Here is a 14,112-nt window from a genome sequence, read left to right as displayed (position 1 = left end):
ACCGAGTGAAGGTAGATCCTCCGCATCTGAAGAAGGCTCTATATCCCGTGAAGACCCCGAAGTGGCGGTAGAAGAGCTCGTAGTAGACGAAGGCACATCCACCAAGGGGGAAAGAGAAGCCGAAGGAGGAGGAACAGGGGGGGTGCTAAGAGGCATCCTGGAAGGAAGTGAAGGGAGAGAAGGTGGGGGGGGGGTCCGTCGATGATGAAGAAACATCGGTAAGAGAACCATCAATCGGATCCTCAGAGGCAGAAGCCTCATCAAAGATCACATCCCTGCTCACCTCAACCGTCCGCGTCGTTGGGTCATAGAGCCGATATCCCTTCGTGGTCGTGCTATAACCAACGAAGATAAGCTTTCGCGACTTAGAGTCGAACTTCGTCTTCCTCTTCTTCTTGTCCACATGGACAAAAGCATCGCACCCAAAGATGCGAAAATGGGACACGGAAGGCTTCTTGCCAAAGAAAGCCTCATACGGAGTCATGTCCTGTAACGCCGAAGTCGGAGAGCGGTTGCGTATATGCACCGCTGTAGCCACCGCCTCACCCCAAAGGAAATGAGGAAGACTCCTATGCTCCAGCATAGATCGGGCCATCTCAATCATGGTCCGATTCGCACGCTCCACCACACCATTCTCTGATGGTGTGTTCGGATGGGAATACTCCACCCGAATACCATGATCCCTGCAAAACCGAGAGAAAAGATGAGAAGTAAACTCTCCACCGTGATCAGCTCGAACACCATGAACCTGGGAAGTGGTTTGGGTCTCCACAAACACCTGCCACTCACAGAAACGGGAGTACGCCTCGCTCTTGTACTCCAAGAAATAAGGCCACACATAACGACTAAAGACGTCCACAATCAGCATCAAATACTTGGCCTTCCCAAGGGAGGCCGTGCCCATAGGTCCGCAAAGGTCGGTATGAACCAACTCAAGCGGAGAGGTAGCCCGCCTAGAAGCAACCTGCGGGTGAGGCTGCCGGTGCTGCTTGCCCCTCAAGCAGCTAGGGCACAATGTGTGAAGAGGAGGGAAATCAGGAAGTCCCTCCACCATCTTCCTCCTAGAAGCCCGGCGAAGAGAATCGAGGTTCAAATGACCATACCGAGCATGCCAAAGCAGCCCAAGCTCATGGGAAGTCCGCGCAGCCAAGGCTGTGAGCGTATAAAGCCCACCCTCCTGTGTACCTGTCCAAAGAGCATCACCTGTAGAAGCATCCTCCACTGTGACTGCATCCTGAGTAAAAATGACCCGGGTACCCAACTGAGTAAGACCATGCACAGACAATAGGTTAAAGCCCAGATCAGGGACATAGAGAACTTTGGCAGAGGAAGACCGCTTGTCAGAAAACATAGGTAAAGTCCCCACTCCGCGAACAGGAACTGTAGAATTGTCACCAATGGTGACTGTACCTCCTCTGGAACGAAGATCCTGAAGCCAATCCTGACGGAAGGTCATATGTGAAGATGCTCCACTGTCGACGAGCCAAGGCTTCTCCTGTGTGGTAGAAGCTAAGGCATTGTCTTCCTCAACAAAGAGATGCACAAATGCAGATTCTGTTGTGGCTGGGGCCGCCTTCGAGTCCTTCTCCTTGGGTTTCAAATGGGGATACTTCTGCCAACACTTCTCCTCGAGATGAGTGCCCTTCCCACAATGGGGACACTTGGGCTTCTTCTCCTTCGCATCCTTCTTGTCTTCCTCCTTCTTGTCCTTGGCCTTCTCCTTCTTTTGTTTCTTCTTCTTGCCGCCACCTGTGCCAGCCGTGAATGCCTTGGTGGAGCCACTGGCTCCAACCTCTTTGAGTCGTTCGTCATGCTCCAAGACAAGCGGGGAAAGCTCCTCCCATAGGAGAGTCTCACGGGTCCTCGAAGTGATGAGGCTGGTATAGAAGACATCATAACGGGGTGATGGCAGCTGAGTCAACAGAATCATCGCCATATCCTTAGACGATATCAGACGACCAAGAGAGGCTAGCTCGCCTCGCATATCCTCCATCTTCGTGATGTGCTCCTTCATGGAAGAAGAACCATCAAGGCTGAGCATCCGCAACTTCTTCTCCAGGGAAATCTTGTGGGCAAATGTCTTGTGCTGATACAAAGACGCAAGCTTTGTCCATACTTCCGCCGCGGTCTTTAACCTGTGAACATGTACAAGAACAGAATCATGGAGACTCATAAAAAGAAAGGAACGGGCTCGAGAGTTGAGCCTATCCCATAAGGCTGCACGGTCCATAGAGGTGCCATCGGACGAATCCACGGGGGGTCGGTCGATGGGCGAAGAAACAAGCTCCCAAAGGTCAAATGTATCGAGGATGCAAGCCACCTTGCATGACCATAGGGAGTAGTTGGAACCATCCAACTTGTCTTCCTTCGGAAAGGAAGGGAGAATCGGCACCTGGATAGAGGAAATCAATGAAGGCATCCGCACAGCTGATGCAGTCTTCACGGAAGAAACCTTCGCAGTAGATGGAACCCTCTGAGATGCATGGACTGAAGAAGGACGAGTGCGAGGAGGGTCTTCCCGATGTCGAACTTCACGATAGTCCCGCCTCCGCTCAGAGGAATGATGAGAGAGAAGCTCATCCTCTGAGTCTTCAAAGCCTGAAAACTAGTAAGACATCTTCCAATCTGCAAAATACCAAAGAAAGTTGTGCCGCTATCGAAATAGGACCAGCAATGTGGTCACCAACCACCAAGATGCAGGCAGAGAGTGCCTACAAACACCTGGATCTGCAAAACGCAAAGAGATCTGATGTCGAACACCAAAAAAGAGACCACCAGCACCAGGAAACAGCCCGGACAGAGGTCGCCAGCAGGAAAGGAGCAGCCTGGGGTGGAAGCGACCTGCAGAGCAGCAAAACGCAGCCTGTAGGGAGGTCGCCCTGCAGCAGGAGAGGTCGCCTGGCAGCAAACGCAGGGTTGCTGCGTCGCTGGATGACGTGGCAGCCCCTGTGGACAGCAAACGCAGGCTGTACAGCCTCCTGATGCAGTCGCCTGGCTGGGATGGACCTGTTGGCAGCCGCCTGAAGCAATCGCCTGGCTGTTGTGGATCTGTTGGCAGCAGCAGTATGGTATTTCTCTCCTGAAGATCGTCCTCCGTGCTCTCAATCAGGCGATGATACCATGTGAGAGTGCGCAGCGGAAGAAGAACACGAACACAGAGGAGAGGAGAGAGAAAGCAGAGAATGAAGGAAGAAAGTCTGCACTGACTGAGATGAATGCTGAATACACTGGAATGGACAGAACAGTCCCTGCACGCAGCCCGGAGCGTCAGTGAGGGAACCAGGACAGACTGGAGGCAGAGGCAGCACCAATGCCGGAGACAGAGACGGAGGGAGCAGTGCTGTACCTGCAGAGAACAACTACTGGACTGACTGGGGGGGCTGCTATAAATAGCCCCCCAGCCAGCAAACTGGCCGACCAGCCAAACTGGCCGACCAGCCAGATCTGGCCGACTATGGCCAGATCTGCCTGACTGCCCAAAATAATGGGCAGTCAGCCCAGAAACAGCCCAGTTTGGGCTGTAAAATGCCCAAGGCTGCATGCTGACTAAAGCAGCCATAAAAACACACTGACAGAGCTCCTCTGTCTCCTGTCAGACTCTGACAGGAGCTCACAACCAGGAGATGACAGACTGAGACTGAAAAAGAGCAGGCTAACAGGTAGGAGGCTTTCCAAGACCCTCTGTGGCTTGAGGCTATGGAGAAGGAACTAGATAGTATAGATTGCAATGGGACTTAGATATTGGTGGATCGTTCTCGGCGGTCATCGAGACGAAGTGGATTTTTAGGACCAAGTTAAAGGCTGATGGTACTTTAGAAAAGTACAAGGCTTGCCTTATAGTGCAAGGTTTCTGACAAAAGCACGGCATTGACTATGCCTTAATTCCTATTGCTCAGTTGATATCATTTTGTTTGTTGATTGCGCTTGTCGCTCACCACGGTTGGCCGATTGATCAGATGGACGTCAAAAGTGCATTTCTGAATGGTTGTTTGGAGGAGAAAGTCTATGTGGAGCAGTCTCCTGGCTTTTCTTCCGCTGACCAAACTGATAAGGTATTTCGCTTGAGGAAAGCTCTTTATGGGCTGAAGCAAGCGTTGAGGTCTTGGTATCATAGGATGGACGAGTTCTTATGGATTCATGGATACCATTTTGCCTTCTATGATCCAAATCTATATGTATGTACCACTAGCACAGGGGTTAGCTATATCCTGCTATATGTTGATGATAAACTACTCATTGGCTGAGATTCTGCGGCTCTTGCAAAAATTAAGGCACAACTTTGGGGTATCTTTGAGATAACAGACTTAGGATTGTTATCTTATTTCTTGGGGATGAAGGTTGTTAGATCTGAGGAAACCATCTTTCTATCACAACAGAAGTATGTTTTACAGCTGATGCAACATTATTGTATTGATGGGACATGGCTAGTTGCCACGCATCTAGATTCCACTGTCCATCTGCACAAGGATATCTCGGATCAGCCTTTTGATGCTCATTTTGTTGTAGGGAAATTACTCTGGTTGATTTATACTAGGCCAAATCTTGCATTCTCAATTAGTTTGCTTAGTTAGTATTTTAATGCACCTAGAATATATCATTGGATTGCTTGTCTTCGTATATTAAGATATTTAAGATGTACCTATAATTTTGGACTAACTTATTGTCATGGTTTATGCTTACAGGATTCCATTGATTCTGATTAGGCGGGAGATCTTGATGCTCGGCATTCTTGTGGAGACTACATCTGTACCTTGAGTACAACACCCATCTCTTGAACCAGGAGATCGTAGCGGCTTCCATGGCCGAGGTAGAGTATAGAGTTCTCTTCGATGGCACTACGAAGTCTATCTATCTACGTAACTTACCGGCTGCATTACAGTTTTCTTGTGAGTCGCCTACAGTTGTCTATTGCGACAACCAGAGTGCCATTGCCCTTGTAGGTAATCTTATAATCACCCCTTGGGCACGATACTTGGTTTACTATCACTTCATTAAAGAGCAAGTTGAGCTAGATACCATTCGCTTAGAGTTTGTGCCGTCAAGCGACAATTTTGTAGATATTTTAAGTAAGGCGGTCAACCGGCTGGTATTACAGTAACTTCTAGCACGGATTGGCTTGGATAGACTCTTTTGTACTTCTTAAGATTGACGGGGAGAGGGTGCTTCTTTCTTACTTCTCCTTCCAATTTGAGAGGGGGTGGTTTCCTTCTCTTGATAGTGATAGTGATGATGTTTACGGCTTTTTACTTTTAGCCATTTATTTATTATGTATTATGTATTCTGGACATTTGTAACCTCATCCGTACTGTTAAGTTGACATGATTGTAAAAGGATAATTGGGCATGTGAACGATTCCCTTGCGAGAGCACTATCCAAGTAGTACCGTTGCATTGCATTTTGCATGAGCATAAATATTTGCATCATTCTTTGTATTACCCCTTGCATCGATATTTTGTTCATGTAAACATGCATTTGTGTGCATTTATCTCTTTTCAGTGACCCTTGGAGTGGTTGACTCTGGATTCACCATACTCGTGGCATTGCACATTCTGTTCATATAAACATGCATCTATGTGCATTTATCCCTTTTCAGTCACCTTTGGAGTGGTTGACTCTGGATCCACCATACTCATGGCATTACACATGGTGGTTTTCAAAGGCACTTCTTTTCTTATGCTTGCATGCTAGCTTTGCTTACTTTCTCGTTTTGCCTTTCTCACAACATATTCTCCATGTGATTCAAACACACACACACACACACACACACACACACACAGAAATCCCTAGACGCTTATCCTAGTAGTGTGTGGGATTGTTTTGCTTGTTTTATAAAGGTAGTGGAGCTATCCATCCTTCCTTTCCCGTGCTTTGGGACGTAATGACTCAATGGGACGAAAACTGCTTTGAAACCATTACTTAATGCTAATCTTTTGAAAAAATCATTGCTTTGGGTGGGATGCATTGGGCTAAAAGAAACTCTATATGAAGGGTTTATTTCTCATGGCTTAGTTTTGGGTCTGAGAGAGAAAAGTAATCCTAGAGAGTTATTGTGTCCCACATGCAAAACCCTAATTTGGGTGCCCCAAACTTTCTATAAATAAACATGTAGCCCACCACTCTCCCTTAATCTCGTTTTTGCAGGTTTGAAAAGCAGTAGCTTTGCTGCCCGTATTCCGTTCACGGAGAATACTGCAGTTAGAGCTTCCATTAGCCATCTGCTATCATTTGGCGCCTAATTTTAGCCTTCATCGCTCGTTTGTAGCTATTGTTAGATTCCAAGAGCTATTATCTACAGTTTGGTGTTGTCGCCATCAGCTAGAAAATGTCACTATGATATTCTCTCTCCCCTGAATGTTGCATTTGCACTTTTTGGCTGCCGCCCTGACATTCTGTTACCTATCTATTGCATTTGCATCTAACAATTGTCATTCAGATTTTCTCTCTTCTCAGGTACCTGCATTTTTAGTCTTTCTCTCTCTTGCACTGCCGTTTGCATCAAATACAACCTTCCTTGGTTGTGCTTGTTGGTGTTCAACATTTGGAAGCTGCCTTTGCTACTATTCGGGATCCTTTTGGAGTACGTCACACTCTACAGCTCATAACCTTTGCCTTGATCCTAGAGATACGAGAGTTCGAGGTTGGATATTCACTGCATAGTGTGCTTGTTGCATGAGCACTGTATATTCATTATTCATTCACTTTATTATTCATTGTGTTCACTGTCTTTGAGTTACTCTAACCCTTATCCTAATTGTGTTCTGAGTTTATTAGTTTGTGCTTTGTTGTATGATTGGTTTTGTGCTTTTTGCGTTTAGACAATTTCTTCATACTCCATCCATTTTCAATTCAACTTAAATAAATACCACAAAGAGCACCAAGTTTTAGGGTCAATTAGGTGTTGAATTTTCAAGATTAAGTGGTAACATTTGCATTTCAATTTATGTGAATTTATTTGCTTGTTGTAGTTAGAGTTAAATTAGGTCATTACTACCCTTTCGCCAAATGAAGGCTAGTTTCAACCATGATAAGGGAAAAGGATGCCCAAGTCCCAATCTTGGGAAAGAAGATAGTATCTTTGTATCTATGTTGATGGAGACAATACTCATTAGGGCAAGCATAAAAAAACAAACCATTAGCCCATTTAAGACTAGTAAATACTGGTAGTGTTGGTCTTGAAATGCATGGCATATAAGTATTGGTAAATAAACCTGCATAGTAGTTGTTTGATATTGAGATACTTTGGATTGTGTACTAAAGTGAAAAATTGAATTTAAGTGTGTGTAGATGCAATAGAAGTAACTAAAGAAAGAAGTGACTAAATGTACAATGGAAGACTTGAAAAAAATAAAAGAGGATGGCTAAGCCTATGGTAGCCTAAGGGAAACATAGCTAGTCTAAGGTTCCTAAGGATGATCTAGGACTTCTTAGAAACTAGCCTAATGGCAGGTAATAACTGAATTGGTCAAAAATCCCATAAGGCTCTGATTGAGAGGGAGATTAAGGATCCACTGAACTAGTGGCCAGTCACTAATGAACATGGATACTAGGGTGGAGAAACTACACTATCTTTTTGGGATAGATCCCATCTCAATTGCCTTGGAGTGGCACTACCATTGTGCGGAAAGGGGTTGAGGTTGGTTTGAAAATTGGGATTTACCTTTTGTATGGGTAGAATGCCCTTAGCTATGGATGTTGTGATTTTGGATTTGAGTTTAATACCCTTTGCTGTTGAGTGATAGTTGTTATCTATATGCTAAATTTCTAGCAAAATATACAAAACCTATTTTTAAAAGCAAGTAATGCTAGAAGGGCGTTTATGATTGCGAAACTGTACCACTCCCTTATTTCTTGAATGAACTAGACTGAGATCACGTGTTAAGGATCAACCAGGGACGGTTGGATTGGGTCTAAGTCTCTAGGTAATCCCTTTTCAATCCCTGTTTTCTTCAATGAAGGAGGTGACTCATCAACACAAAAGGGGGATCCGTGCATTTGAGCAATTGGGGAGTGTGGTATAGTGTGCTAGAGAGGGATTTCCCTCACAACTGGGCCAGAAGACAGAGTGATGCACTTGTGGATATGAAAGAGGTCCATAATATGTGGGTGGCATTCCCGACAATAAAGTACCAAGGTGCAAACTAGTATACCTTTGAGTGTGTAATGATGGCCCAAAGCCTAAATGTGCATCAAAGACAATGTGTACTAAGACTAGATAACCTAAGGTAGGTCTAAAGCAAGGTTCAAGATGTAAGGTAGAAAAATCTAAATGTGAAACTGTAGTGGGATGGAAGGGCAAGAAATGTAAAGATGAATGTGAAGCGCACTGGAGTGTACGAGGATCGAGACACTCGATGTTGTGGTTCACACTGTGAGAGAGAGAGTGTGTAGAGTAGAGAGTGAGAGCGCAAGACTCGATATGGGTACAATCTCAAAGTACCTCTTTAGGTTTTTGATTTTACACACACACACACACACACACACACACACACACACACACACACACAAAAAAAAAAAAAAAACATGTGTAAGGGTGCGTGCACATCCGAACATCGTAAAAGGCATGGTGACCCTTTATTCCCAAATAACCTTCCACCTAAAGGCAACGTGGTTGAAGGTAGAGAAAAGAATCAGCTAAGGCTATGTATTTACAAAGCTAAAATACACATATACTATCCAATCCCCATCATCTGGCGACAATGAGCAAATCGCTCTATTGGAAGACCCTTTGTGAGAAGGGCTGCAGGGTTATAATCGGTATGTATCTTGACAAGCTCAATGCTCTTGCTATCAAGTATATCCCTAATAAAATGATACTTCACTTGTATGTGCTTTGTCTTTCCATGAAAGACAGGATTCCATGCTAGCATGATAGCACTTTGACTATCACAGTGGAGGATAGGAACCTCTATAATGCCAAGCTCTCTCACTAGATGTGAAAGCCATAAAGCCTCGTTGCATGCCTCAGTGACAACCACATACTTTTCCTTTGTAGTAGACAATGCAACACACTTTTATAGCTTGGATATCCAAGAGATTGCTCCCCCTTGTGAACGTGAACACATAGCTTGAAGTAGACTTCTTGCAGTCATCAGGATGACCGGTATAGTTTGCATCCATGAAGCCAATAACAAATAACTTCTGCTTTCCAAAGCAGGTGCACAAGTTCTTTATGTCCTTGAGGTATCTCATGATACCCTTCACTGCTTCCCAATGCTTTTTGCCAGGATATGCCATGTTTCTACTAACCACTTCCATTGCAAATGCAATGTCAGGGCGTGTAGCAAGTGTCATGAGGACATGTATTTTTGAAACCTCACTTTACATGTGGATTAATTTTTAATCACATGGTTAAGTAAATGTTGCACATGTGAGGTGTAACAGGGTTAGAGTAAATTTACGAGCTTGGGACCTGAGGAAATCATGGGATGTCAAAGGTGAAAGTTGCTATAAGTTATGCTGCATAGGTGCTTGGTGGTATTTGGTGCCAGTTGTTGGTCTAGGTCATTTATTTGGCCATAAGTGTCAGTTGGTGACACTAGAAAAGTGGTATTTAATGGTACCTAATGTCAATCTGATGATCAAAGATGGCATAGAGACACTCGGAAATGGAAGTTGCCTAGCCAATTTAATTATTGGCTAGTTAGATTATTTTTCAGGGTATCGAAATAATTATTAGATTAATTTTTAGTATTTAAAGACTGAAAATTAATATTTAATTATGGATAATGCTGGAAAAACCATTTGGAAAGGTTGCCACTTGTCAAAAATGCCCATGCAAGACTGAAAAACGTCTTTAGAGGCTAGAGAGAGGCATTTTTAGTATATTCAGCTTGCAAGAGAGAGGAAGGAGATGGTGCTGGTTTGATTTGCAGCCATTGGAGGACCTTCAGAGGCAGTGAGGGGTAGAAGAAGACCAATCAACAGCAAGTGACAGCATCTACAGGCTGTTGAGATAGGGCAACAAAATTAAATGACTGATTTTCTTCAGTTCTTTGCATCTACAAGCTGTTGAGATAGGGCAGTAGCAGTAAATGACAAATTTTCTTTAGTTCTTCGCAACGAAGAAAGTCTAAATTTTCTCTCTTCTTAGCATTCTCTCTCATCTCTCAGCCTTTCTATAGCCTTGCTTCGAAGATTACAACATTGAGCTAACTAGAGGCTGAGAAATTTCAGATTTCTCTATTGTAAATACTAATATGCATGAAAAATTAGGGTTTAGCAATAGCCTTGGGAAGCGTGCCAGAAATTGGAAGCTCCAAGACTTAGATTCAACATGGTGAAGTTGTTTTTATGCTATTCAAGTAGAGGGACAAGAAAATCATTGAATTTGGGGCATTGTCCATCTCCATCAAAGCGGGTGAAGGCCAATTGATTGCCCGAATCAGGGGGCAAATCAGATTGAAGACTTGTTGTCATTTTGGACAGCAAGGGGAGTTGGAATACCGAAAGGGATTGGGAGAATCCCATTGTACATCAACTTCTTCTTCAATTAAGTTAAATAAATATTAAAAGGGATGCCAATTTTTGGACCAACAGGGTGTCCAATGTCCAAGATTATATGGTAAAGTGTGCATTTCAGTTTTGTGAATTTGTTAATTGCTGTAAATAGTACTTAATCAGGTTATTTACCACCCTACGCGAGGAGGAAGGTTGGTTATAACAACCATAGCATATATCAAGCTACCAACAGCTGAAGCATTAGGAATCTTGGAAATTTGAGCATTTCCATCATCAAATGTAGGGCTGTCATTTGAACTAAGTTTCACATATGGAGGCAGCGGCACATCCGAACACTGTAAAAGGCATCTTTATTCCCAACATGAGGCATTGAACTCATACTCAACTAAAATAGAAGATAAGGATTGCCTTGTGAAACATATATGATCATAGAGCGTTTTTCTACTGGTACCAATTTGGGTCTCCATGGTGACTAAGAATTTGTGCCTACACAATTGAAAGAGTAGTATAGACCTGATTAAGATAAAAAAAAATTGGATTGCTCGAATTGGCAATCAGGCTTGATTGTGAATTTTTGAATTTTTGATTGTACCTCGAGTATAGTGTCTTTCCTCAACGAAGAGGTTATCAATCTCACCAGTGGAGTGTGCCAATTAAGATTCACCTTGTGAAGAAATATGAGACGAAGAAGATTTGGGCTTTTGTGAATGATGCCTAGAAGAAAGATTAGCAGATAATGATAGTGTTGTCCTCCAAATCAAGACCATAATACCTTAACAAAGCCTTTATGGAAGGAATGACTTGAGAGAACATCAAAGAATCCCAAGACGGAGTAATTCAAGTCATCGTAAATTGGTATGTGACGTATAGTGTATATAGTCAAGAACTATTCAAGCACTCCACATAGCCTTAGGTAACTCTTTAGAAGAGCACTCATTTTGATAACATATGGAAATATGGTAGGGTTTGGAAAAGAAAGTATTAAGTGCATAGTTGCCAAGAAACCTACTTTATAAGGCTAGGAAACTCGTTTCGTACCTAGGCGTTTCATAAATGTGTGAAACACCTATTTTAAACTTTCACAAATGCCATACCCTAGATGTCTTGGGACTTTTGTAATTAGTGTTTGTCATGGATTTTGACATTGATTGCTAGAGTTTTATTTAATATGCCTTGGGAATTTTGTGATCTGTGTTTGTCATGGATTTATTTAATATGTTGACATGGATATTGGCATTGATTGCCAGAGTTTTATTTTGATTTGTTATCCATGAAGATTGCATGCATTTTTTGATGGCTCCTTTTATAGCTAAAGTTGATGTCGAGCATGGATAGTGGACCATGATATATGCAAATGTTGATGCCATGTTGAATATTTATTACATTGTATAGAATAATGAATAATGTCAATCTGTGTTTTCTATGTCACATGAGTTGTATAGTATATGTTAAAAGTTTCATACTTTTTTCCATCTCGAATGAAACCTGTTTCTAGCATTTTACGAAACTCGTATGAAACATATGAAACCTGTTTCATACCTCCCCATTTCAAAAGATTCATTCATATTTCGCAAGCTCAATTCTCGAGCTAGGTTCTTTCTTTTTATGAGCCTACAGGATGCTATCCTTGTTCATGTATGTAGGTTGTGGACGGTAGTGGAGGTGTGGATAAAGCTTTCTTATCTCTATCATCAGCAGACCTTTGTCCACCGTATTACTTTTGAGAAGAAACTTAGAATGCTTTCCGTTGATGATTCTCCTTTTACGAAGGATCACATCAAGAAGTTGGAGGATATGCAAGATGAGGTCGGATGATATCTTTAGAGGACATAGTGATGGTTTTTCTTACCCAATTGCCATCTCCTAGAAACGATGTCTTTCACACTAGTTTGTTTACCTCCGGGATACATGAGACTCTTCTTTGGGAGGAGTTAGCTATGCTTGTCTTGGAGCATAATGAGCGACTCAAAGAAATAGGAGGTAGTGGATCCGGCTCTACCAAGGCCTTTACCATAGGTGTAGAAGGGGAAAACAAGAAAGGGGACAAGTAGGCAAACAACAACAAGAAGCATGATGACAAGAAGGATGAGAAGAAGTCCAAGGCTAAGTGTCCACACTATGGAAAGCTCGCTCATCCAGAGGAGAAGTGTTGGCAAAAGTACCCCCATTTGAAGCCGAAGAAAGGTTCTAAGGACTCGAAGGCTATCCCTATTTCTATTAAGTCAATCTTTGTTCATTTGTTTGAGGTTGAATATACAACACTTGCTTTTTTCATTGAGAAGAAGCCATGGTTTGTTTCAGTGGGTCTCTTCTCAAATGACCTATCAATAGGATTGGCTTGAGGATCTTCATTCGAGAGGGGATTCCATCACATTGATGACAGCTCTTCCGTACCGTTCGTGGAGTGGGGACTATTTCCCCTTTTCTCGATAGACAGGCTTCTTATGCCAAAGTGAATTGTGTACTAGATTTAGGTTTTAACATTCTTTTTGTCCATGGTTTGACACATCTAGGTACTTGTGTGGTCTTCATTGAGGATGGTATAATCATTGAGGACTTTTCTACAAGTTCTATTCTTTGGATAAGTACTGAAAAGGGTGGGCTTTACAAGCTCATTACCCTTGTTGCGTAGACTTTCCATGAGATTGGGCTAATGTGGCATGCTCGTTATGGGCACGTGAATTTGAACTTCATTAGATAAGCTTCTCGGAAGAAGCTAATGAAGGGATTTTCATATTTTCAATTCTTTCACACATTATGCCCTAGTTGCTTATGTGGCGAGCAGCATAAACAGCCTCATCCTTAGGTTGCTTCTCGTAGGACGACTACTCCACTTGAGTTGGTACATACTGACTTGTGTGACTAAGATATCATGGCTTCGTGCGAAAAATTCACACTTGGGATAGTTTCACAAACAATTGCTCTCGTCTAAAGAGATGTAAGATGATGTGAAAATGTTTCATACATCTCTTCGACGACTCGCTATAAGCAAGGACGTCGTCAAGGAAAACGACTACCTACTTTCCAAGATACGGACGAAGTAAGTCATTCATCATTTGCTGGAGAGTTGCAGGAGCATTGGTCAATCCAAAAGGTAGGACCAAAAATTGATAATGTCGATATTGTGTTTGAAATGTAGTTTTCGGGATATTCTCCAAAGCTATCTGTATCTAATCATAACCAGACCTAAGATCAATTTTGGTGGAATATCATGCATCACAAAGCCGCTTGGTAGATTCATTCATCTTTCTTTTACAAGTTCAACGCTCCATCTTTGACATTCTCCACCTTCGGTGCAGCATCTGTCTGATCCGGTGCCCTCATTGACACCTTGGGCTACGTGTAGGGATTGATCAATCTATCATTGTATTCAGACTTCCATTCAGATTGAATGTAGATTATCACTTTATTCTCTTCTCTCTTGCTGTCTCTCTTCTCTCCATATTTGTGTTTCTCTTTTGTTACGTACTCTCACAATTTGATGAGGACAGTAGTTGAGTAGTAAATGTAGTAGGCAACCACATTTTGATGAGTAGATGCCAGTTGTAGGTGACCATGGTAGGCTATAGAGGGTGTTAGCTTGTCTATTTCATTGTATGTCAGTTTGTCATCTCTTGGTTGTGAGCTGCTTATTGAGCTAAAATATGCTTTACA

The 14,112-nt window shown here is 42.9% G+C and overlaps 1 protein-coding gene across 2 annotated transcripts in view; it reads left to right on the top strand.

The window, feature by feature from the left end:
• The window catches only part of LOC148037197 (GRF1-interacting factor 2-like), an 85,345-nt gene that overhangs the window by 12,917 nt on the left and 58,316 nt on the right, over window positions 1-14,112 (top strand). Inside the window, exon 2 of one of the 2 annotated variants that reach the window (XM_087676122.1) lies at window positions 4,683-4,807. The exons of the other annotated variant lie outside the window; for it this stretch is intronic. Within the exon in view, the coding sequence (XP_087532248.1) occupies window positions 4,799-4,807 (9 nt within the window). The 5' untranslated portion in view covers window positions 4,683-4,798. The remainder of the gene's footprint in view (window positions 1-4,682; window positions 4,808-14,112) is intronic. 2 annotated transcript variants of the gene reach the window in all.

Source organism: Lygodium microphyllum, chromosome 4 (assembly GCF_053477565.2).
Source record: "Lygodium microphyllum isolate KBCC chromosome 4, Lygodium_microphyllum_v1.1.10, whole genome shotgun sequence".
Classification (NCBI taxonomy): domain Eukaryota; kingdom Viridiplantae; phylum Streptophyta; class Polypodiopsida; order Schizaeales; family Lygodiaceae; genus Lygodium; species Lygodium microphyllum.
Note: the sequence above shows the minus strand (reverse complement) of the source record. Positions and strands in the feature narration are given on the sequence as shown.